We start from the raw sequence: 27,430 nt of genomic DNA, 5'->3' as shown, positions 1-27,430 counted from the left end.
TATTCCTCTGAGAACAGAATGCTGTCTATAAACACAATCATTATGAATATATAGTAATATATCAAATCAGGTAAAAAAAATCTCTTATGCACCAATCATTTTAGGATTTATGAATGTGTTATGAATATATTAGTTACTGTGGGTGAGTGGAAAGAAAAACAGAGGAAGACCACAGATTCTCTTCCCTAACTTCCAGAAACCTGTGACCCCATTGGGTCACAAATGATGGTCACATCCCTGGTCAACCTTGGTGCCGGATTGGAATGTGTTTCTGCCTCTGAGCCCTTCCTTCAGAACACGGAATCACAGATTCCGATCCTTTCTGTGGAAGGTGCTTCACAGGTAGAGTCGTCAATGCTGGTCACACCTCTAGAAAAATTTTAGGAATCCAGCTGTGGATGAAAGCTGTGCAGGATGCCCCAGCACAGTCCTTTCCTCTGTCCAGTGCACTGCTTGAAGTCAGTATGGTTCACCTGGGTTCCACCTCATTGAAATTCTTTGCAGCTCTGACTGGAAGTTTCTTCCCCACAGTCTAGCAGTGTTATCTGGACAGGCTTCAAAGTTCTGTGGTTGTGTTTCCCAGCAATGTTGACTCACTGGGATCGTGGACCACTGCTGCAGCAGGGATCTGTTTAAGATGGGTTCCACAGCTGCTCCAGTCTAGTTCTGAGTGCTGAGGGGAGTTTTCCCAGCATCCCCTTCTGCTACTGATGCTGATGCACACCTTTTGTCTGGGTCTCTACCCCTTTTTTCTGTCCCCTACTGAAATCAAAGTGCAGATTTCCTGAATCTGTCTTAAGTACAGTTCTCATGTGTGCTCTTGGCCTTACCTCTCACTAAGAGCAGAGAGCTTCTGTACCCGAGCCAGCCTCTCCTGGCAGAACTCTGGAATCTCTCACCTGATTTGTGAAGTTGCCAATCTTACTGTGCCCTTAAAATTATAGACATTCTTTCCCCAGTTTTCATCATTTTATTTATTACTTGAGTTCTTTTGCCTGTTTTTTTCCTATTTTCCTTTTATTGAAAATAGTTTTTAATATTTATTGCCTCTTTGTAGACTTCACATCATGCATGTTGATCCTACCATATCTGCCTGCCCCCACATCTGCCTGCCCCACATCTGCCCTCAACCCTTGCAACCTTTACCCCAAAACAAAACAAAACTTAAAAGAAAAAACAAGAACCAAACCAAAAACATAGGGAGGAGAGGAAGAATCTCATCATGGAAGCTGTGGTGTGGCCTGGTGAGTCACACAGTTTACCCTTTAGTCTATTCATCTTTACTTAAAAGTGTTCATCGCCATGAGTTACTGGTCTGGGTCATGGCCTCTGGCTTCCACTACACCACCAATAATGGTCTGTCACTGGGACTTCTCTTGGGTATCCTGTTGTTGTCCTGTGTCATGGAGATCCTGCAGTTTTGGATCTGTAGGTTTGTCCCTTTCACATGCTCTATCAGTTCATAGGTGCGGTGGATGTTGGGGTGGCCCAACTCATAGCCAACTGGGTGGTAGCTGGTTTGGTCCGACCGCCAGCTTTCCCCCATCATCACCACCTGGGCAAGCTGCCCAGAACTGCCTCTGCCAGCCAACCCAACACAGCCTAAAGCAAGGAGCAGGGCCAGTCCTCCTGCTCTCAGGCCCTCAAGGCTGGCTCACCCAAACTCACACCACCAGGGCCAGCTCCGCTGTCTTGCCCAGGTGAGGTGCAGGGCCTTTTCTCCCCAGGTTGCTGTAGGGGGCATACAAGGGAGAGCAGGGTCAGCTCTCCTGCTCTCACACCCTCAGGGCTTGCTCACCTGTGCCCCCAATGACAGGGTGTGAGATCTACTGTGCTGCCTTGGCAGGATGCAGGGCCCCCTCTCCTGTGTGCTGCAGCTGATGAGGGGCAGGGCTGGTTCTCCCACTCTCGTGACCCTGGGACCAGCTCTCTTGTCTGCTGCAGACAGCAAGGACAGGACATCTTTCCCTCACCCATGCTATCACATGGCAGATGGGGGGCTCAGCTCTCCTGCTCTCATACCCTCGGGGCCAGTTCATCTTTGCCACCAATGACAAGGTCACCTCTAGTGTTCTGCTCAGGCAGGATGTGCACCCATGTTGGGACCATCTTTCCTGAGTACAGGGTTTGGAGGTGGCAGCTCTCCTGCTGCAGTATCCAGTGATGGGACAGGGCCAGCTATCCCATAACCAATGAGAGGCAGGGTCAGCTCAGCATGGTCCTCAGATTTCAACAAATATGGTTCCTATGACCCCTGGTGGTAACATGGGCCATGGACATCAACACAGCAGAACCATGGATTTAGACATGGCTCTCAGCAGCAGCTCAGGACTTGATGTCACAATGTGACAGATCTGTGTGGTCCTGGCAGCATCATGGCCCTATGTAGGGGATGCTGTAGCCACACCTGCTTAGGAGCTGGCTACAGTATCCCCTACAATTAGGACACCAACATGTTCTCAGGTGGCTGACCAGACCCCAGGCATCTCCACAGCCCTTAGAGGTAATAGGAGCCACAAACATCAACTCAAACCCTGGCTGCTATAGGGCAGCAGTACTGGCTGAGACAACACCGTTACCCCATGTGACAGCGCAGGCCACTCAGATCAGCATGGACCTGGTGGTGGCATGACCTCAGGCACCTACATGGCCACAGATTGTGGCCTAGACACCAGGCATCCACGTGGCCTTTGGTGACAATGTGGGCCATGGACATGAATACAGACCCTGGCTGTGATAGGACCATGGACCCAGACATGGTCTTAGACAGCAACCTGGACTCAGATGTTACTATGGACCCAGGTGGTAGTGTAGGTCACCCAGATTGCCATGACCCCCACAGCAGCATGGCCCATGGACACCAACATGGCCCCAGGTGATGGTTCAGTTCCCTGGCATCAGCATTGCCTTCAATGGTATCAGGAACATGGGCATCAACAAAGACCCTGACTGCAGTAGGGGCATGGACTGAGATGTGGCCCTTGGCAGCAGTCCTGGCCTGGACATCCACTTAGACTTGGGTATCAAGCAGGCCATTCACATCAGCCTGTTCCTCACCACCCTCACCTCTTCAGATCCACCCCTCTTCCCAGCCCATGAGTGCGCCCCTCCCACCTCCCTTACCCTGTACTCACTCACCATAATGGTACCCAACCTGGGACATGCTTGGTTGAGTCCTGCCTACCCACACCCCACCCCACCCCTGCCCCAGCCACAAGGCATAGCTTGGAGCTGTTGCTGTTCATACAATATATTCTGATTATGGTTCTTGTCCCTCAACTCCTATGAGCTCCTCCCCACCTTAACTCATAGCCTTTCATCCTCTCATTAGAAAATAAGCTAGCATCTGAATAATACTAGTAATAATAATAATAGAGATAATAATGATGGTGATGATAAAACAAACAGACTGGAATAGGACAGAACAAACAAAAGGAAAAAGCCAAAGAAAAAGCAGAGTCATACATGTTTGTACACAAAGGACTCCTATAGAAACATAAAAATGGAAGCCATAATATATACACAAAGGACCAGTGAGGAGGAAAAGCTAAGCCCTGACAAAGAACATCCAAAGATGTCATGGAATTCATTTTGTGGTGTTCATCGACTGCAGGGCATGGGGCCTGCCCTAAAGAGTGATTTGTATTCCCAGGGAGACTCTGTTGGGAGAACTTACGTTTCATTTGCATGTGGTTATCAGTTGGAGACAGTTTCTGGATTTGGGATGAGCATGTGTCCACTTCTCCGTTCAGTTCTAGGACCCTCTGCAGGTGCTGCACAAATTCTGTGCATGCTGTTCCTTTGAAGTGCTCCATCCGCTCTGACTCACAGTCGTTCTGCCTCCTCTTCCCTGGGCCCAGAGCTGAAGGATTTGATAGAGACCTCCCATTTAGGACTGAGTTTTCCAAGATTTCTCAGTCTCTACACAATGTCAGATTGTGGGTCTCTGTATTTGTTCCCATCTATTGGAAGAGGGATCTTCTCTGATGATCACTGAGCAAGACACTGATCTGTGAGTGTGTCAGAATGTCACCAAGAGTATATTGCTATGTTCCTTTAACAGAACAGTTGTATTTGGTTTTCTCCTAGATCTCTTACTTATCTGGTCTCAGGTTCTTTTTTTAACATAAAATAAGATTTTTTTTGTTTAGGTTCTTAGCCACCTGAACGGTATTGGGGATGAGTTCCATATCATGGAATGGGTCTTCAATCCAGTCAGATATTGGTCAGTTACTTTCAGAAGCTATTGAACTAACACATTTTGCAGCTAGATCATCACTGTAGATCGAAGAAGGGTTTGTAGTAGGGTTAGTGTTTACTTTTCTCCTTTGGCAGCATGCAAGGTACCTCCCAGTACCATAAACACTGGTCCATGGGGTAAAGACTGTAAGTAGGCATCAGCTTGACTTCTGTCTTCAATGAGTTATGTAGGTGCTGTCTTCAGCAATGGGGCCTTACCATCAGCTTGTAGAGAGCAATCACTGGACTGGGCAATAACCTGGGTTGTCAGGGTTTCCCATTGGGTCCTTTTGGCCAACAACTCAATTAGATGCAATCCATTTCCTGTACGAAGCTTCAACGGTAATAAGAGATACCCAGTTGGGGCTCAATCTCCCCCATTATTTGGCAGTTTCATTTAGATTGCCTTCATACATGTATATATTTTAAGAAGCTTCTACTGTATTAGGTTTCCATATGACTAAATGGCCCTTAGTTTTAGCTGTCCCTCTCTGTACTCCCTCCCCTCACTTCCTTCCTCCCTCTCTTTCTCCATCTGAGCATCCTGTTCCTGCCCTCACCCCATCCATCCATACTGTCTATTCTATTTCCCCTTCCTAGGGAGATCCATCTCTCCCTACTAGTTAGTCCCTTATACTATACCTAACTTCTATGGCTATGTGAATTGTAGCTTTTGTTTATTGAAGGCCTAACAGCTAATGTCCACATAGAAGCAAATATATACTATACTTGTCTTTCTGGGTCTAGGTTACTTCACTCAGTATTATTTTTCTAACTCCATCCATTTACCTGCAGATTTTTTAATTTCATTTTTAACAGCTAAGTAATATTCCTTTGTGTAAATTTACCACATTTTCTTTATCCATTCATTACTTCATTGACAGACATCTGGACTGTTTCCAATTTCTGGCTATTATAAATAGAGCAGCAATGAACATGGTTGAGCAAATGTCAAAGTGTAGTAGGATGAAGCATCCTTTAGGTATCTGCCCAAGAATGGTATAACTGGACCCTGAGACAGATTGATTACCATCTTCCTGAGGAATTTTTACAGTAATTTCCATAGTGGCTGTAATCCCACCAGCAATGATGAGTGTTTCCCTTACTCCACAGCCTCACCAACATGAGCTGTCATTTGTTTTATTGATCTTAGCTGTTCTGAGTGGTATAATATGGGATCTCAAAGTAGATTTAATTATCTGAATTTTCAAAATTTTCTCAATTTCTCAGCCATGTTAGCAACTTTATCTTTTGTATGCTTTATTATTCACATCATGTATTGATGGCCTGCTTCATTCAACTGCTTGTTTGTTCCTGTTTTAAATGTTGATGTTTTTACAAGTAGGCTCCGAGTTCTTTTTCTGACATTTCAATCCTGTTAATATCTTTAGGGGCAGTAACTGAGGATTTACAATCTTTCAAGGTTATGTTTCCTCATTTTCTCAGTTGTCTTGTGTTTCTGTACTGCATTTTGCAAACCTGTTGCTTTGGTTGCCTCTTTGTTATATTTAGGGATCTTATTGTGCACCCTACTCTTAAGGATCCAGTCCCCAACACCATTCAGAGAGAAGAAAACAAACCATTATAACAGCAGCAGCCTTGATCCAAAGATGCAATAGAAATTACTTAAATCCATTTAAATCATTAATAAGCAACCAATGACAATAAAGAAAGATGGCTAAAATTATGCAGACTGTATGGTGAAGTTTAAAATTATTTGGGGTAGGAATAAAAATTAGTAAATGGATAAGGTAAAGGAAAGGAACCTGGAAAGGGGTCAGAATGGAGAATAAGGTTAAGGAAAAGAAAATAAAGAAGAGTGTCATGAGAGACAAAAGTAAAAACAAGAGATAAAAAAAATCTAAGTGCACAATGAAGAAAACATGTGTTAAGTTCAATTAGATAAACAAAGAAAAAAATAAAGTTAAAATGCTAATAAACTATACTAAAGTAAAAAGGTGAGACACAGGGAAAAGTAATCAAGTATTAGTACAACTCCCTGGATCCTCCAGCATTGGGCTTTTCTGGTTGGTTGGGGGTTGAGGTTGGCTCTTGTCTTTCCGGCCAGCTAAGCTGGGGCCTGGTGTGGAGCAGCCCAGTGTCACATGTGTGCCACAGCTGTTTCTCCTTCAAGGGTTTATTTTCCTGTATGTACCCAGAACCTCTGCTGGACACAGTTAGCTTTGCAGTCTGAGAGCTAAGCTTGTTGCCTTACCACAACTCCTTGGGATGCTGATGTCCAAGCCACAGTGTGTGTCTCCTGAGGGCAAGGGAGTGGAGGAAGCAAGTACAGCCCTGGGCCCTGACCCATCTAGAGCACTAGTCCCCTTGCTTTGAAACTCCACTCAGCACTAACCACCATGTAAGAAGCCTGTAGAAGTCAAATTTCTTCTCTGGAGCTTCAGAGTTCTCCGACACTCCAGGAAGGGCTCCTGGATGACTACCATGTCAAGTCTATTAGATTCCATCATTATCTTCATGGGATGGACTCAGCTACCAGTAGAGGGCAAGGCTACAACCCATCCATGTCACTGTTTCAGCTGGACCTCCTGCCACCTGAACTCCGTGTGCCTGTGACCAGTCCTGTTCCTCTCCATAGCTGCCTCCTACAGTTGTCAGTCAACTGAGGCTGTGGCAGGTTGATCCCTCAATCAATGGCTTGTGGTTGCTCCTTCTTCTCTGCCCCCTAGGATAGCTTAGCTTTAAATAATAGTTTCCCTCTCAAAATGGTACAAGGCCACAGTCCTCCAGGATTTGGAGGGTGACAAAGTAGACCTTCCCTTGACTGCTGACACAACACACAGTGTTGGTTATATGAGAGGAAAGCCTCCTTTCCAGTGGTGCCATGGTGGATTCAAGGCAATGGGAACATGAGGTGGAGGCACCTCAGACATTTGCAGATCAGGAAGCAGAATTCTTGGGTATCTCAAGCCACAATCAGAACTGCTGCTGTCCCCAGAGACCCATTCCCACCAGCTGTGTCAGATGTCACAAAGTTTCCACAGCTTCTCAAAAGAGTATCACTAGCTGGGGGCCAGATATTCAAAACACAGCTATGGGGAACTTTTCACATTCAAGCCACAACTCCTACCTAGATTTAAGGCTTTCAAAACTATGGGCTTGTTGTGGAGTGGAGCTGCCAACTTTCTGCGGGACTCCTGGCTATCCTTGCAAGTCTTCCCTCTGCCTCCATCCCTGCCAGGAAGTGGCTGGAGCAGGAGCCGTGTTCAGCTGCTCCTGTTCTCTGCAGGGTTTCTCTGCACCTTTCAGTCAAATGCTCTTCCAATCTTTCCCTCTTTGGAATGGAATCTGTGGTTTGTTATCCCAGCTCATCTCCTTCACTGCATCCAACTGAGGGAGCTTCCAATCTGCCATCTTCCAAGAACTCTCCAATTCTCTGGTCCTGATAAAAGAATGTGTGTGTGTGTGTGTGTGTGTGTGTGTGTGTGTGTGTGTGTGTGTGTGTGTGTGTGTGTGTGTGTGGTGAATGTGCATGTACAAGTCAAAGCAGACCAGTTATCTTAGGGCACTGTCCTCCTTACTGACTTGATATGAGCTCTCTCACACTTGACATTGTGGCTAGTCAGTGTGAACCCAGGATCTGCCTCTCTGTCCCTCAGTGCTGGACTTATAGCAGTGCACATCCATGTCCAACTTTGTCATGGATGCTGGGGGTTCGAACTCAGGTTCTCAAGCTTGCAGAGCAAGCACTCCCAAGTAGATGAAACCGTCATTGGTTCTGATGTGATTTTTCTGGGATGCTCAGAGTCTCCTTTTACTCTCTGTGGGTCTCAGTTTCCTTCTGTGTAAATAGAAAGAGACAGGGTGGAGAGACACTAACCCAGCCAGCAGATGTCCATCCCACTCTCTGACTTACTAAAAAGGAATGGGGGAAGAAAACTATGGTTTTGGGCAAACTGGAGGCTCTTCCTCGTGAATGCAGAACACTTGCCTCATTAGCATACTACAGTACTAGTTTGCTTTCTATTTCTGTGACAAAACCACATAGCCAAATACAACTTGGGGACTGGGGGTTACACTTCTGTTCACAGTCATCCTTCACACTCCGGACAGGAACTCAGTGGAAGAGGCAGGAACTACAAAGGAATGCTGCTCAATATCTTGTTCCCCATGGCTTGCTCAACCTGCTTCCTGACATGCTCCAGGACCACCTGTCCAGGGGTTGGCACCACACACAGTAGGATGGGCTCTCCCACATCAATCATTAATCAAGGAAATGTCCCCATCAGACATGCCCACAGGACAATCTGATGGAGGCAATTTCTCAGTTGAGGTTCCCTTTTTCCAGGTAACTAGAATGTGTATCAAGTTGACAAAAACTAACTTTCCCCTCTGCCACTGCTCATGGACTGTTGCCAGGAGCCGTTGTACCTTCGATGGTATAAGGACATGGACCAGGATGCCTACATTCAAATTAAATGTGTCAGTTATTATGCCTTTGTTAAAACAAGTCAGCATTTTCATTTGATTTGTAGTAACATAGCTTTAATATCTCCCAGCCTGGAACTTTGGAAAGAGATTTTTACAAGTCAAATGAGACAGATTGCTTTTACACAACCTAGAGACAAAAATATTATTAAATGATTGAATATTATTCCCACTTATGTTTTCAACAGGCTATCCATGGATACTGTTAATTAAGGCTGCTAATTGCATCTCTCATTCAGCATCAATAAGATGCTTTGCAGGTGGTAAGGATGTGCCCATTGTTAGCATAAGCATTAGCATCTTTATAGCCATTTCATTTTGTAGTGTGCATTTTATTACATGTAATACATATCTCATTTTCAGTTAAGGCCACAGTTAGTTTGTGACATTAAAACACTTACCATTAAAATGGAATTACTGAATATTAGCCAGGCAGCACTGGGGAGCAGATTTTGAACAAAATACTGACAAGCTTATTAAACTTTGTTAATATGCTGGCTTTAAGCTGAATACACTTTTGAGAACCTTAATTTACAACTGAGTTGGAGTCTTTCCCTTTGGATTTCATTGTTTTGTTTTGAAAGCATCAAAGCCTTTTATTAAAGTCAGTTTCATTTCACTAGTAAGAAGTGAAAGTGGAGACCAATGAAGTAATACCCTACAGTTGTCTGACACCTGCTATCATTAGACTCTGTTGTTGTTGCAGTGTTTGGGTTTTTCTGGTTTTTTGAAGTAGAGCCTCACTGTATACCCCAGGCTGGCCTGGAATTCCTTGGGTAGCCCTAGCCACCTTCAAACTCAAGGCAGTCCTCATGACTCCCATGTGCTGGGATTATGGACACCACACAGGCTTATTCCCTTTAAAAAGTCAACTGAAATGTTTTTAACAACGTCTTGGAATATCTGTAGTAAATGTCCTTATTCAAGTGAAGTTCACAAAGATTTGAAAGGAGTGACTGAGTACTGTACTATATCCCCCTAAGTAAAATATAATATAATTAACATAATATAATATATAGTGGTATATATAATATAGTAGTTTTACATAATATTAGAAATGATGTGTAAACAATTCAAATTCATTTTCATACATACAAGCATATATAAACCTGCAAAAGTATATGTATAGATACATGAACACATGTCAACTTGGCTCATAAACTTGAACAATTTTAATATCCAAGAAGCAGCTTATCAATGTTGTGTCACGTACATGGCTTGTACATGCCATTGTCAGATGATCCTGAGACATCCTTTTGAAAAGCAGTTAAGTTACCAATGGAATGGTCACCCATGGCACTATCCTGGTGAGTGCCTGCCTCCCTCCTGGGTAGCTCACCCATCTCATTTCACTGCTTTCCTTTTGTACCCTGGTGTGGGTGAAGCTGTCTAGGAACTTCCCAGGAAAGAGTGAATAGGGACAGCTTGACAGAGGTCACAGTTCATGTTGATTATCCAAGATTGCAATCTCAGACCTGTGAGTGAATGATCTTTGGAGAAGTCGGGTTGCTGAAGATATTCTATACAAATCCTGTTTTCATTTTTCTTGAGTAAATACCTGTGTGAATTGCTGGACTATATGGTGCTATGATTTCAGTGTGTATCTAAGAGTTCACATGGTGGAAGCTTGGTGCCTAGGGTTGCTAGGTGACAGATGTACCTCTAAGTCATAAGGTCTAACCTCTAAGTCAGAAGGTGGTTTGGTCATTTGAGGCACAGCTCTAAGAAAGATTAACATAGTTACTATGGGACCCCGGCTATTTCCCATAACAAATTGTTAGAAAAGAATGAGCCTAGCCCCTGAACCCTTCCAGCTTCCTGTCTCAGTATGTGACTGCTCTGTTCCTCCCACATGTGTTCCTACCATGACGTCATCCAGCAATGAGGCTCTCACATACATCTGCCTGGTCCTGGACTTTCAGCCTCTGAAATATGGGTCCTGCAAGACTGTCAACATTTCATCACTCCTGAGGCCCCACCCCCTCTGAGGAACAATTGACAGTTAAAGGTGGCTAAGGCAATGGGATGTCACTTTGTCCAGTGGTGTACCCACTGGTAAGTTGCCCAGTGCTCCAGTAAATAGCTGCTTGCCCATGCTTGTGCAAGCAACACTAGTTAAACTCACACACACACACACACACACACACACACACACACACACACACTCATCAAAGTTGAAAGAGAACTTGTGGGGAAGAAGAAGGGTTTCAGTAGGAGGAAGAGGTGAATGAGAAAAGGAAATGAGAATTAAAATGGCCAAAATTCATATATATAAATATATATATATATATAAACATATATATATATATATATATATATATGTTGTCAGGAATAGAAGTATGTATGCTAAATAAACCATTTGGTTTGTTTTCAGCTTCAGGTAATTTGTTATAGTAACAGAAAATAGACTAGTACAGATTCACTAAAGGCATAGTCCAGGATCATTACTAAGTACTGATTATGTCAGAAACAAAACCTCCAACAGGTCAGCAACTGGCTCTGAGAAGCAAGGTTGCTCCGAGTGAACCTGTGCGTGCCTCCCATTTCATTTCTCTGGGGGAATAACCCAAGAATAGAGTTTTTGGATCATGTGGCATACATATACTTAGCTTTGTTAGCGATTACCAAAAACTTCTTGAAAACCATTCTGCCATTTCAATTCCCAGATGTGACATACAAAAGGTCTGGTTGCCATGTGACTCCAGTGTTCACATGACAGACTGTGACAAACTGACCTTAAGAGTGTGAAGTAGTAGTGGTTTTCTATAGTTTGAATCTGTATTATCTGATGGCTATTAATGTTAAGGACCTTTTGTGTCTTTTTGTTTGTTTGGTTGGTTGGTTGGTTGGTTTGGTTTTTTGAGACAGGGTTTCTCTCTGTAGCTCTGGCTGTCCTGGAACTCACTCTCAGAGATCCATCTGCCTCTGCCTCCCAAGTGCTGGGATTAAAGGCATGAGCCACCATGCCTGGCATCTTTTGTGTCCTTTTTCACCATCTATAGTTCCTTTATGATCAAATTCTTGTTAAGTCTTGTGCCCATAGGTTGTTTTCTTTGTCCATCTGCCACTCCTTCTCAGATGCATGCCTCTGCCCTTTGTGGTGGTGTCTTTGAGTGTACAGAAAGTTTTTATTTTGATGAAGCAAGCGTGCTAGTCTTTTTCTCTAACTATCCCAATAATGTTTTGTTCCCTTTTTTCCAGGACATTGCAGTTTCAGCTTTTTACTTAGACTTCTGAATCTCTCTAAGTTTAGTTTGGTAGCTATGGCTATGATTTAGTTTTAATTAATTGGTGCTTATGGTGCAAAGTTGACATTGAAGGTCTTTTTCAATGTATCCACTAACCCTTGCCCCACTTGTTTGAAGCTAGTTCCATTCCTCTGTTGATAGTCCACATAGGTTTGTAGAAAATTGCTTGGCCATAACCATAGATCTGTTTTGGCATCCTCCTGTTTTTTCCATTGATTTGTACTTTTTACACTAAATTTACATTGTTATGGATACTGTTTCTTCATGATAAATTACATAATCAGGAACCGTAAGTATTCTGATTTTCTTTTTAAGATTTTATTGGTTACTCACTTTTCTGAAATACAGTTTTTGTTTTTAAATTGCACATTTCATAAACAATGTCTTTTGCTCAAGTCCACCCCCACATCCTCATCTTCAACTCCTCCCACCCCCATCACCATTTCTCCCTCCCAGTTATCTTTACTCTTTTCTTTTCTTTATTCCACCGGATCTTATTACTGTAGACAGTTTGCACATGGTTGTATTTCCATCCACTGGAACATGAGGAGCCAATCAGGGGCCACATCCCCCCCCCAAAAAAAATAACTCTCCTTCCCCCAGTAACCATCAGCTGCCAATAGTTCCTCAGCCAGTGGCAGGACTTGAGACCTCCCCATCCATGCTGGAGTTTTGACTTGCCTGATGCTGTGCAAGCTTCCTACATTCAAACAAAGCTGCTGTGAATTCTTAAGTGCGGTCCCTGCCATGTCAGGAAAACAGTTTCCCAGCAGTGTTCCACAACTTCTGACTCTTTTATAATCTTCCTGCCCCCTCCATGGTCATCTCTAAGCTCAAAGGAACAATATAAATTCCCATTTAGGTATGAGCACTCCACAATCTCTTAGTCTCTTCATTTGGACCAGTTAGTCTCTATATTAATGCCCATCTACTGAGGGGGAAAAAAGGAGGCTTCTCTGATGAGGGCTGAGATCTGCACCAATCTGTGGGTATAGAAATAAGCATTAGAGGGCAGTTTAATCCTATGTTCATTTAGCAGAGTATTAGTAAGTTCTACTTTATATGACCTTCCCAGCCACAGGTTCTTATTCCATTTAACAGTACCAGATATGTGTTCTGATTCATGTATTAAATACAATCAGAAAGTGGTTGGTTACCCCCATACCACTTATGACGCTATTGTACGCATGAGCATGTCTTGGCAGGCCAGTCCTTGTGTCCACAGCTCAGTAAGACTGATAATCCCTGTTCTTCCCAAGCAGTCTATGCAGCACCTCCTGGCACTGTGGGAGCTAGCCAGTGTGGATGAAGCTTCCAATAGACACTAGCTGGATTTCACCATTGGTCCAATAACTCAAGTGTGTGGTCTCTTCAGCAACACTATCTCAATATCAAGTTCTTGTGGGTAATTAAGAGCAATGGCATTAGCCTATATTGTTTGGGCCATCTGTCAAACCTCCCTGATAGATATATACTTAAGTGTTTATATTTTTAAGTTCATTGTTATGGTTGTTTTTATTAATTGTTTTGTAGCCTGAGGTTTGATATACTTGAGTTTGTTTATTAGGTCAAGAAATTTTTGTAGATTCCTAAGTATTTTCTATATGAAACCATTTCTTCATTAGTAAAGCCTGCTTCACTCTTTCATTTCCCATCCTTTGTCCTTTTGTCTCTAACAGGATTGCACTAGCTCAAGCCTTAGTATCATTTCCTGTCTTGGTTGCCAGAGTCCAGGGGGCTCCTCTCTGGTGTTGGCAGTGTGGTTTTCTTGGAGGACTTCTGTCCCACTGAGAAACTTCCTTATGTTCCTCATTCTGCTGTGAGGATGATTTTTCTCCATGCAGAGCCTGGTCTTCCATGGTCCCGTGGGCTATGCACTGACCTTGCCTCACCATTACCCGTTCAATGCTTTCCTCTGCTTTCAAGGCCTTGTCTTTAGTTCTTGACAGCTTCACTCTGTGCTTTGGCGTGGTTCACTTTGCATTAATATCTCTGTGTCTACAGGCCTTCTAAAAGCTATTGTTTCTAAATTTGGAAAAGTTTTTAACATCATTTGCTCTAATATGGGCTTTGACTCATCTCTTCTACATTTTTTTATCCTATTTACCCAACTGTTCCCTAACTTGAATTAATAAAAAAAAAAAAAGCTCCATCTACTTCAAGTTCATGTCTAGTATGCCAGTATTTTCTCCTCATCCCATTGCATTTTGTCAGCTCTCCTTCCCCAGTAGACAGTGAGCTCAGTATCTCATGACATATCTAAAAAGTCTGTTTTATGCCAAGAACTTCGGTGTCAGAGAGTTCACTCTGCCTGAAGCTGATAACTTCATCTGCCTGGTTTCATGAGTACTGGCAGAAGACCTGAGAATCCTGGGTCAAAGTAGAGGAGCCCATATATACGTCCCCATGCTGTCAGAGATTCTGAGATATTCCCCCCTGTATACTGGAGTGGCTACCCCCACCACCACCTACATGAAACCTCCTTTTTTTAAATAATGATTTCAATTATATATCTATCTCATCTATGAAGGTCAGAAACAAGAGGAACAAAAGCATTTTTATAAAGCTAAGCAACAATTAACTCTAGGTCCTCTTTTGACTGGATAGCCACCCAGAAGACATACAAAACAGACTACGCTTGGTTTGCCAGAAGGAAAATGGTAGTTGCAACATGAACAAAATTGTTTGGGGTCAAACCTAAGTTTTCCAAAACAGCTCTCCATAACCCCTGCCCTGTTCATCCTGGCCACTACTTAGGGGACATCTGGAGGGAGATGGTCCTGCACTAGAACACCCACATTCAGGACACTTCACTACAAAGGTGCTGCCATGGACTCAGCCGTGCCCCTCAAATCCATATGTTAAAGACTAACCTAACATGATTGTGTTAGGAGGGGGAGCCTTTGAGAGGAAACTGAGTTTTGATAAGATCACAAAGCTGGAGTGCTGACCTGAAACCACAGGAATAAGGGTTCCTAAGGGTGTGGTGTCAAGGGGAAGGACGGAGGAATGAGGACTAAAGAAGACAGATAGCTATAACTGGGAGCTCTTGCATAAATGGATGACTTACACCAGCAAGTTTACTAAGAAAAACAGTGTCAGGTTGGACAGTGGTGGTGCACGCCTTTAATCCCAACACTTGGGAGGCAGAGGTATGCAGATCTCTGTGAGTTCTAGGCCAGTCTGGTCTACAAAGTGAGTTCCAGGCCAGCCAGGGCTGTTGCACAGAGAAACCCTGTCAAAAAAAAAAAAAAAAAAAAAAGTACAGCATCTTATACACTATTTACAGGAGAGAATGAGACAAGTCCACAGAAAACTAAATCGAACAATGTTGGCAAAGAGAGCACAGGCAGGTAGGGTACCCCAGCCTTAGGACTGATAATCACAGTCCTTCAGAGGGAAAAATCCAGGTTCCCCAGAACCAAAACCTAACTCCTTCAAATTCAGCCCCAGAGTAGACCTTGCCAAGTTTGCCCCTGGGCAAGGATGTGGAACTACCACTCCCTTTGTCCTTTCATCGGGGCCTCTGGGAAAGCCTTGGATGGATCTGGCTTCCAACAGAATGCAGAGATCACAGTCCTGAAAAGAGAAGAAAGAGCAGAGACTTCACTCCTCTAGTGTAAGGACAGGGTGAGAAAGTTGCCATCTCCAAGCCAGGAAGAGAGAGAATGAAGGATTTCTAGGCCCTAGAATTATAAGAAATGGATACTTATTGTTTATACCTGGTCTATAGCAGCCACACTCCAGGACCCATATGGACAAAGACTGGTACACATCAGGAATGGTAAGGGTCAGTGTCTTAGTCCTTCCAGGTTGCTGTAACAAAAATTTTGGCCCAGGGAGTCATAAACAGAAATGTCCTACTTACCGTTCTAGAAGAAGTCCAAGGCCAAGCTGCTATCATTTTTGGTACTCAGAGAGGCTCATACCTCATAGAGGGTACCTTATACATGTTCCTCATGATAGAGGGGACAAAGAGGTCCCTAAGGCCTCTTTTATACGGATACTAATCTCACTCACAAGGAAACAACCCCTGTGATCTAATTGCCACACTTCCCAATGCCATTGCTGAGGGAATTGGATTTCAGCCTATGAATTTTTAGAGGAATCATCATTCAGACCATAGCAATCAGAGATCATTCTGAAGCTCCCTTCTGGAAGGTCACCCCAACATTCAGTACTGCCATGCAACTAGCATAGGGAAAGCTGATGGCATTGGTTCTACAAGAATTACCCAAGACTACACAGAGAAAGGCAAAGAACACTGCACTGCAGGGAGACAGGTGAGGCAGAGATACCAGATGAGAGGGGATGGAAAATCTTTTATGGTAGTGGAGGAGGAAGTTGTTTGGCTTTAGCCCGTGGGCCAGCATTTGATGTCAGACATCTCATCTTGCTAAGTTGCAAGTTTTACAGTGTATGTTGTTTTCCTCCGGCCTGGCATTTGTTCAGGTACTATGGGTCATTCGGACTTAGGTTCCAGATGTCTGGATAAGGCACACATTATTAGAGGTCAGACTTCCAGTACTCATTCCTGGTGGCTGAAATGTGAAGGTAGTTTGGATTTATTTGGCCCAAATAAACTCATAGGGAGTGGCACTATTAGGAGGCGTGGCCTTGTTGGAGGAAGTGTGGTCTTGTTGGAAGACACACACCTTTAACCCAGCCCTTGAGGCTGGAGGGCACAGCTTTAATCTGGGCCGCACCTTCTATTGGAAGTGTGTCACTGTGGGGGTGGGCTTTGAAAACTCAGTGTTTCTTTCACCTTGAGCATTTTTTGAAAAATAGGATTTTTGCCCCAAATAGGTGAACCGAGTTAAGTTAGCAAGCAATTCTCTAGACTTTGAAGCTGCTGAAGGACCTGGGTAAGGGACTGTCTTTGCATATGGGCCCCCAGATGAACGGGATCCCTATGAGAAGCCGGGGGAAGGGGGCTGATAGAGTTTTCTTTTGTGATATTACTGATTATTTTTGGTTAAGCTTTCCCACTGGGTATTTAAGACATGGAGATGGTTACTAAGATCTGTTGAACCTTGATATTCACAAGAACCTTTGATTCATTCACTTTCTCTACCTGCAGTGCCATTGGCTGCACCTTGCTGACCCCACGGTTTCCCATGCAAAGAGGGAACTTTTTACCCTTTAGTGACCCTTTGTAGGATAGTCAATGGTTAGGTTCCAATCTCTGAGGTCTCCATGGTGTCTCTGACCAGAGGGCATGTGACTTACTGGGGATGTGGGGTCCTCTTATTTTAGAGAGGCTTCATCATCCCCTCCAACCATGTCCTGGAAAGCAAGAGCCAAAGTTTTAGCATTCCTTTGACCACTTTGTCCTTGCATGTGTAGGCCTCCAGACTTTGGCTTTAGTGCCTCACAGACAGTTTTGCCAGTCTTAGACAGGAAGCTATGAATTTTGGTTTTCACTTAAGTATACCATTTAGACAACACTGCCATGTGAGTTTTCTCCTGGCTTGGTGAACCAGTGAGCGTGTTGTGGTGACTTACAGGAGCAGGATGGATTAGCTGTTGTAAAGGTCATAACAATGTGGCCAGAGTTGGCTGGTTGGACTGTAACTACAGCTGTTTCCTGAAAAGGTTAACACCAGGGAGGCAGTGCCATACTGCTGTCTGCTGGAATAAGGAGACCCTAGTGCTGTACTCATACACACACACACACACACACACACACACACACACACACACACACACACACACAATCACACACAATCACACACAATCACACACACAATAGTGGTCAGATGTGTGTGGCACACAGTGGCCACCTCTGCATAAGAACTAACTTGGAGTCCTTTATTCTCTGTCTCCCGTGATGGTAGGAATACTGCCATGTATGTCTACAGAGGATGCAGGTAACCATGGTAGAATCTGAGAAGTGCAGGCAATGCAAGCCACTCAGTACTGGTCTGTCACCTCAGAGGACAAATGTTGGGTGTGCCCTTCAATATGAGTGGCCCAGTCATTAGATGAGCAGCTGAGGTCTACTGTCTTATATAACCTGCCAGGGTGTAGCTTTCTATGTGGTGGATGGATTGCTATATCATTGACAGCAGCAAAGAGGAGCAGTTTCAAGGCAACATTAGCCAGACCTACAAGAGCATCCTTGAGTCCTGCTCTGAGGTTGGGTGGCTAGGTGCATTTTGGTTCTGTAGAATAAAGGCTAGAGCAGAACAGCTTTCCAAAGCCCAGTGAACAGCCCAGGTTTCAGCTCAGCAGAGGCATCAGTGAGCCAAGCTCAGCATTGAGGAGACTATGTGGAGAGACACACACAATCGACAGTTCTACACTGGGCAGCAGCACCAGAGATAAAGTCTACCCCAAGAGGTCATTGACTTCCCATATCATCTCCAGATGTCTCTGGAAGCTAGATTGCAGTATTCTTGAGTGTTCCATTTCCATTTGACAAGTGATGGGCTCAGGGTGTCACTCATGAATAATCATGACACAATTGTACACAAGATATTTAGCAAACTGAACTCATCCATATATGTCAGCAAGGTCAGATTTATTCCAGGGATACAAATTAGATTACTACCACAAATAAGGCACTGGCAGTCTCCTGCTCCCAAAATCAATGAAGGGGCTAATGGCAGATCTGTCTGTCTAGCCCAGTGAGAGGAGAGACAGTCAGAATCTTACTCCTAAATCAACCTAAGCTTCTGAGACTCCAAGATTGAGACAGAGGAGGCCTTTCCACCCACAAAATCTAGGTGGGGGAAGAAGTTTAGTAAGACTTGGGATACCATAGCTGTGATCTGGTTTTACCTGTAAAGGGCTTTTCACCAAACTCTTGGCTGTGCCCGGGGTGAGGCTGACAGCCAGATCTGAAAGACTTAGAAAGTAGAGCTGGGGCTTAGAGCCACCATGGGGAAGGCCGTCAGCAAAGCAAGCCCTTATGAAAAGGATGTTGTCTGCTCTGCGACCACGGGAAGATTTGTTCGCTGTCTGCCAAAAGAAAGGAATCTCTGTCCTCTCCTGTCTTCCCCACCCCCGTGTGTGTGTGTGTGTGTGTGTGTGTGAGAGAGAGAGAGAGAGAGAGAGAGAGAGAGAGAGAGAGAGAGAGATCTGCTTCTGTCTGGCTCCCTCTGTGTCTCTCTCTCTCTCTCTCTCTCTCTCTCTCTCTCTCTCTCTCTCTCTCGTTTTTTGCAGTTCATTATAAATGTAAAGGCATGGGGTTTACAAAGCTTCAAGTCTCTCAGCTTCAGCATAGACCACTGAGAGAAGTGCCCATCTGTGCCTGTCTTCCCACCACCCCTGTGAGATATGGGGGACAAGAAGATCTGGCGTTGACAGGAAGCTCCTACTGCTTACTGTGCTGTGGACAATAAAGTCATTTGTCTCTGGTCTAGGAGCCTTTATCCAGTGCCCAGGAAACTATGGCAGCTGGCTGTGTGTGTTCACAGTGTACAAGGTGTGCTTCATATGCATTTGCATTGTGAAATAACTACCATGGTTAAGTTCTTAGACTGTCCACCCCCTCAGATAAGGCCATGAGAATGAGAATATTTAAGACCTCTCTCATAGCAGATTTCAAGTGTATGGGATGCTTTCATTACCTATAGGAGCCAGGCCATACAGCAGATCCCAGAACTTACTCATCCTGAATCACTGTTGGAGTGTTCGAGTCATTCACATTTAGTATAAGTGCCAATGTATACTTTGGTTTGAATGTATTGTCCTGTTTAAATCTAAATCTGTTATCTTGCCTTTTCTTGTGTATTAGTAAGGTTTTTTCCCCCTCTTTGGAGTTATTTAAGACTGGGTTTTGTTTTATTTTTTGGTTTTGGGGATTTTGTTTTGTTTTGTTTTGTTTTTTATTCTATCGTTTGGTTTTTTACTACCATTTACAAAAATGTCTCTGTGAGTTACTAGAATTTGCCTTTAAGTTGGTACTTTTACCATCTGCTGTCCAATGGAAGGCCTTCAACTTTACATCACATAATAGAAACTGCTAAAGTTCATGCTGTTGCTGACATTTGTTTTAATTTGCATATAATTTAGTCCCCAAGAGACATTGCTAATTACAATTAATCAGTATTCACTCACTTTTACCAACATATTTTTCTTTCAGTTTTCTTTATTCTGTTTACATCCTCTGCTTCTACCCAGGATATTTTCCTGCCATGATTAATATGTGTGCTGCAGGTCCAGTGGTAATGAGTTGTCTCTTCCAGTCTATCTGAGGTACAGAATTCCATGTTGTTATTGGTTTCCTTTCTGTAAGAAACCATGCTACAGGGAATGCTTTCAGCCTATAAGTCTGCAAGAATCCACACCCTCACTGCGTGGAAAGTCTCCCTTTATGGGATTCTCCCAGAGCGTTTTGAACTTTGTTTTGTTTTTCCAAGACAGGGTTTCTCTGTGTAACAGCCCTGGATGTCCTGGAACTCACTCTGTAGACAAAGGTGGCCTCAAATTCACAGAGATCTGCCTGCCTCTACCTCCCAAGAGTGCTGAGATTAAAGGCGTGCACGTGCCACCGCCACCACCCCAGCAAGTTTTAACTTGCCATCAGCATGCAGTCTCCAGCCTGTAAGAGTACTGCCCATTGGCAAAAGATCTGTGCCTAGGTCATTTCTGAGTGGTTATACATGCTGTTGCGCTTTTGTTGTGACTCTCACATTTTATTGTGAGTATATAGAAATACAATTGATTTGCAAATATGGATCTCATCTCCTGTGACCTTTACAAACTAATTACGGGACTTTGTAATTTCCTTCTGATTCTCTACGTAACCATCATGTCATCTGAAAATAGGACTGTTATCTCTTCCTTTCTAATCTGTAACTGCAAATGGTATTCTTAGCATCTCTCACTGGGAGGATTATGGTATGGGGGTCCACACAGATGCTCTCGAATGGGGGCTTCCCCTCATGTAGAAGAAAAGCACTTGTTCTTTCACCATTCAGAATGCTGTATGGACTTGCAGGTGTTCCTTGTTAAGTTCAGGGAGCTCCTTCCTAGTCTTTTTTTTTTTAAAGATTTTATTTATTTATTATGTATACAACATTCTGCTTCCATGTATATCTGTACATCAGAAGAGGGCACCAGATCTCATAAGGGATGGTTGTGAGCCACCATGTGGTTGCTGGGAATTGAACTCAGGACCTCTGGAAGAGCAGTCAGTGCTCTTAACCTCTGAGCCATCTCTCCAGCCCCCTAGTCTTAATCAATAAGAGTATTGACTTTCATTAAATGGTTTTTCTCCATTTGTGTGAATGATTATCTGGTCTGCTTCTTCTGTAGTTTATTGCAATGGATTATGCTAATTGATATTTTAATATTGAGCCAACTTTTCACTCTTAGAATCAGTCTCACACGATCACACCGTGTAATTCTTGGTATCTATATCTGAGAGCAGTTTGTTTACAACTGTTGAAATCTTTGAAGCATATTCATGAGAGATTTCTGACTATATTTCTTGGTACCTTCGCCTGGTTTTGGTGTCAAGAAGCAAGCATATTGTATGTATAGTATCATTTAGTTGGTTGGATGGTTGGTTGGTTGGTTGTTGAAACAAGATCTCACTGGACAACTCAGACTAGCCCCAAATATGCAATCCTCCTGCATCAGCACTGATAACAGTTATGAGCCAACCATGCCCAGCTAGGATTTGTTTGAGTGTGACTCAGTTCTTTATCGTTGCTGCTTGTTCTGGGTGTTACAGTGCAGACACTACCTTGTCAGAGCTGACTGGTGTAGAGACTTAGCTACCTTTAAGGAAGCATATACATCTTATCTGCTTCTGTGACCCCTCATTCTCTACCATTCATCTGGCTGTCTTAAATACTCTACAGACACAGAGACAAACTATGTAACTTTTGGTCTCAGAGAAGAAAAGCTTATTTTACCCCACCCCACTCCACCCCATTTTTCTCTTCATAGTTTGAGAAAAGGAAACCTTTCATCAATATTTGGGACTGTGTATCACACACACACACACACACACACACACACACACACACACACACACACACACACACACACACACACACCTATTCTCTGCCTTTCTGAGCATCTGTTCTAACATGAACTTCCTTTCCAGGTCGCCTTAACTGGTGGTCTACTGTGTGCACAAGCTGTAAAAGGCTTCTTCCTTTGGCCACGACAGGGGATGGGAACTGCCTCTTACATGCCGCCTCACTGGGTAAGCACCACAGCACCAAAAGAGGCCAGTGGGGCTCTGGGTCTATTTGATGCATGGTTAACAACATTCATGCTGTTGTCATCAGAATGCCTGTGACATCCTGGCCCTTCTGGTCAGGTTGGGTTGGTGACAAGACAGCAGTGTGGGGTAAATACCTGTCTTGCTAGGCAACCTTGAGCAGGAGTTTCAAGGACAGCCCATAGAAAGGGTACTCTGGAAGAATCTAAGAGGGCTTCCTGGAGGATGCTGGATCTTTAGTGAGACTTGAAAGAATGGAAGACACCATGGGCAGGAGACAGCACAGACAAAACAAAAGGCAGAAATCATGGGGTGTTCAGAGGCAACAGAGCTATGCTGGATGAGGCTCCAGCAGGAAGACTTGGGAGCAGTGTGTGGCACAGGGTAGTGTGGGGGCTGCCTGTGGACAGCAATCTGTGATGAGAAGAAGGCCCATGTAGGCATATTCAGGTAATCACAGGTACACAGCACATGCATTTGCTGCCTTCCCCAGGGAAGCCATCAGCAGATACACAGCTGTGCATGGCGATATTAGATAACTCAAGGTCTCAGTAGACTTCCTAGAATCTCTGTCTTAGGACCATTCTTGCTGTGTGACAGGCAAGTCTAGATTTGTACCAGAGGCCTGAACATCAGGTCCATGGCTCTTCATCATTCCTAGAAGACTGTCTCTGCCAAGGGAACAGGATCCCCAGATAAGAACATGACTCTTATTATGTTTCCAGTTAAATGGAACCCGATCAAGGGCCAGGCCCACATCATATTTAGACCAGAGTGGGGCCTGCTCAGTACAAGACAGGCCAAGAGGACACTGGAAAGAGCTCTGAGCAGTGTGACTCAGAATGGGCCCAAAGAGGCCCAGAGGTTCTGAGACCTCGATTAGTACATGGGTATGATGGCAGCAGTGGGGAAGAAAGGCAGTCACTTCGTGCTTCCTCCCCACAGCAGGGCCAGCACATTCTGCTGATGCCATTGGGCATTTGCGGTGGTACACACCTTTAATCCCAGCACTAGGGAGCAGATAGCTATGAGCCAGGGCTACACAGTGAGACCTGCCTCCAAAAACAATGAGGACAAACACGAAGGCTGCCAAAAAACAGACTCGGTCTTCTCCAGGGATGAACTCCCTAATAGGTTGTCCAGTCCCAAACAGTCAGCCCTAAACATATATACATATAAGCAACACCAAGTGAACTCACCAGGTGGGATCTATACATATCTATGTGTGTATGTAACAGTAAAACAGATAAGAGGCCATGAATCTAAGAAAGAATTGGGGAGGGAGACACAGGAGGAGTTGGAGGGAGGAGACAGAGGGGGGAAATGATGTAAATACAGTACTCGTTTACTCGTATGAAACTCTCAAGAAATAAAAAAACACTCAGAATAAAAATATTTAATTTTTTAAAATTAGAAAAAGTCCACTTCCCAGCAGCTTCCTTGGTTAGGTCTCACTCCTCAAAAGTCCCACAGCTGTGCAAAACCACCATCTAGGGACCAAACATGCAGTCACCTGAACTTGTGGGGAAAATTCGCATACAAACCCTAACAGGAATCCCCATTTTGCTTGTTAAATCATTTTCAGGCTTCTACTGTAGTTAAGTATATCAAGGAGTGTGTTTCCCAGTATGGCAGCTGGGATTGTGGAATATTTGAAATGTAGCTGCTACCAATGGAAGCACTATGTAATTCTACAATGCACCTAGACTTTGAAGGTGTCATGTGGAAAACAACATAAAATATCTTATTACTTATTCTTAATGATTGTATACTTAAAATGACATTTAGATATCTTGAACTAAATGAAATTTGTAATTAAAACTCAAAACAATATTAAAATTTTAATTACTTTATTGTAATGAGCTCACAAATAAAAACTTTAAAGGAATCACACAGATTAAGGTGGCCACTCAAATATTATGCATCTCCAACTCTTTTGTATTTCAGTAAACTTCTACATAGGGTTTTACACTTTCACTACCAATTACATATTTATGGAGTTATCCCCCACAAAAAGAAAAAAAAAACTGTGGCAAAGTTGAAAGCAGAGAGAAGGAAGGGGAAAGGAAGTAAATAGAAAGAATTCATTCTGCAGCCACATTACTCATAAGGAAACTAACACCCCAACTGAGGGCCACTTTCAATACTGCACATATTATCTCCCCATTTTATATACCCACCATGTTCACTTCCAAATCCAACATTTTCTACTGACCTTTTTCAACACGTCTTTTTATTTTTAATTGACAAATAATAACTGTACATCTTTATGGAGGGTTGGACATCTTGAATTTTCATTACAAATTTCCTATTCCTTTCCTCCCCTAAAATGTGATTTGGTCATTGGGTCTTATTTGTTACTGTTTCCCTAGCGCTGTTCACTTTTTCACCTAAAGCCTGGAGAACAGATCACTGGAGAGCCGCTCCTGTCTCGGAGTCTCTTTGCATCTTGTTGCAAAGGCTCCTGTATGGAGATGTCTTGTCCTTCACATACCTCGGGTGATGGAGCCTCCGTGCTCAGCAGCGCCTCAACTGATGCTGTTTTCTCTATGAGCATGATGGGCCTCTGAGGCCTCCCTCCAGCCTTGCTCCATCTGCAGGAGAGGCCAGGCCATGGTTGGCCTGGAAACAGGCTCTCTACCAATGCCCTGCAAAACTGGATGCTTGGAACCCACAGGTCCTTTACTCCAGTACAGGTTGTATACCCCTAATCTGAAAATCCAGGATCTGAAACTTCCTGAGCATCAACATGCCACCATAAGTGGAAAATTCCACAACACAAACCTCTGTTTCAAGCAAAAATCACTTTAAATGTAACAGAAATTACCTTTAGATCTGTGCACAAATACATAGGCAACGTCAATGAACTTTATATTTAGACTTGCATTCTCTCCCCAAGGTGTCTGTGTATGTCCATATCCCCAAATCAGAAGCTCTCCTGACTCCAGACATTTTGGAAAAGTGTTCTCAGCCTGTACTTGCTTTGCATTTGTGCTGACACAGCAAAACTCCAGCCATCCAGGACCACCAGAAGCATCCATGTGACCACACCAGTACCATGGGGGATACACCTCCTGACCAGGCCTGACTGAGCAGGATAGTGGGCACACATAAAAACAACAGTCACTGGGGCTATAGAGACAGCTTAGTCAAGAGCCAGAACCAGAGTTTGGTTTCCAGAACCTACTACAAGAACTCCTATAACTATGATCTGGCTCCCTCTTCTGGCCTCTGAGACAACTGCATGTGTGAGCATGAGTGCTTGCCTGCATGCCTGCATGCCTGCATTTACACAAATAAATCTTTAAAAAAAAAAAAAAAAAAAAAAAAAAATGACAGTTGTCCTGTCAGGCAGGCAAATGTGTTTGAAACAAGGAAAACCTGTGTGAGAAAGACCTTCAAAGAGCTATGGAAGCAGAGCCTGTCCAGGGAATGCCAGGTGGGAGGAAACGTGTCTAGAGATGAGAAAGGAACGATGGTGGTCATTTCTCTCCACCCATTCTACTGGGAAAGACAAAAGCCTGGGATGCTACTGCCCATGGCAGTCTTTGGTTATTGCCTATCTGGAGGTCACAGCCCACAACCAATTCCAGTCATGCTCTAAAAGCTCCCAGCTCATTTGCAAGCTGGCCTGTTTCTGCTCTGCCTCATCCTCTTCATCCTGGGCCTAACCGCCTCTACCTCTTGCCTTTTCTCAAATGCACCAATGCCTGCGAAGAGCTGTCTGCCTGGCATGGCAACTCAGCTCCATCCTTCGTCCATTTGAACCTTTTGTGGATATCTCCATCCACTCCCACCATAAGGCATGCACCTGCCCACTGCCTTTACCTGCTTTGTCTCCCCTTGTGTTGTGAACATTTTACATTTTGCACTCATTTAATAGCTACTTCACTTCTTACTTCCATACAATATATGCTCACAAATTGAAGGAACTTTGTTGTGCCATGAATATTCCCAGCGCCTGGGATGGATGGATGGATGGATGGATGGATGGATGGATGGATGGATGCATAGATGGATGGATGCATAGATGGATGGATGGATGAATGGATGGATGGATGCATGGATGGATGGATGCATGGATGGACGGATGCATGGATGGATGGATGCATAGATGGATGGATGGATGCATGGATGGATGGATGCATGGATGGATGGATGCATGGATGGATGGATGCATAGATGGATGGATGGATGCATGGATGGATGGATGCATGGATGGATGGATGCATGGATGGATGGATGCATAGATGGATGGATGCATAGATGGATGGATGGATGCATGGATGAATGGATGCATGGATGGATGGATGCATGGATGGATGGATGCATGGATGGATGGATGCATGGATGGATGGATGCATAGATGGATGGATGGATGGATGCATAGATGGATGGATGGATGCATGGATGGATGGATGCATGGATGGATGGATGGATGCATGGATGGATGGATGCATAGATGGATGGATGCATGGATGGACGGATGCATGGATGGATGGATGCATGGATGGACGGATGCATGGATGGATGGATGCATGGATGGATGGATGCATAGATGGATGGATGCATGCATGGATGGATGGATGCATGGATGGATGGATGCATGGATGGATGGATGCATAGATGGATGGATGCATAGATGGATGGATGGATGCATGGATGGATGGATGCATGGATGGATGGATGCATGGATGGATGGATGCATGGATGGATGGATGCATGGATGGATGGATGCATAGATGGATGGATGGATGGATGCATAGATGGATGGATGCATGCATGGATGGATGGATGCATAGATGGATGGATGGATGCATGGATGGATGGATGCATAGATGGATGGATGCATGGATGGACGGATGCATGGATGGATGGATGCATAGATGGATGGATGGATGCATGGATGGATGGATGCATGGATGGATGGATGCATAGATGGATGGATGCATGCATGGATGGATGGATGCATGGATGGATGGATGCATGGATGGATGGATGCATAGATGGATGGATGCATAGATGGATGGATGGATGCATGGATGGATGGATGCATGGATGGATGGATGCATGGATGGATGGATGCATGGATGGATGGATGCATGGATGGATGGATGCATGGATGGATGGATGCATAGATGGATGGATGCATGGATGGATGGATGCATAGATGGATGGATGGATGCATGGATGGATGGATGCATAGATGGATGGATGGATGCATGGATGGATGGATGCATGGATGGATGGATGCATGGATGGATGGATGGATGGATGGATGGATGGATGGATGGATGGATGCATGGATGGA

The 27,430-nt window shown here is 44.1% G+C and overlaps 1 protein-coding gene across 2 annotated transcripts in view; it reads left to right on the top strand.

Annotated features, from left to right (window-relative positions):
- The window catches only part of Otud7a (OTU deubiquitinase 7A), a 119,607-nt gene that overhangs the window by 59,346 nt on the left and 32,831 nt on the right, over positions 1-27,430 (top strand). For both annotated transcript variants that reach the window (XM_035442473.1, XM_035442472.1), the window contains exon 4: positions 22,000-22,101. In XM_035442473.1, coding sequence (XP_035298364.1) covers positions 22,000-22,101 — 102 coding nt within the window. The remainder of the gene's footprint in view (positions 1-21,999; positions 22,102-27,430) is intronic.

Source organism: Cricetulus griseus, chromosome 3 (assembly GCF_003668045.3).
Source record: "Cricetulus griseus strain 17A/GY chromosome 3, alternate assembly CriGri-PICRH-1.0, whole genome shotgun sequence".
NCBI lineage: Eukaryota > Metazoa > Chordata > Mammalia > Rodentia > Cricetidae > Cricetulus > Cricetulus griseus.
This window is presented reverse-complemented; position numbering and strand designations above follow the sequence as displayed.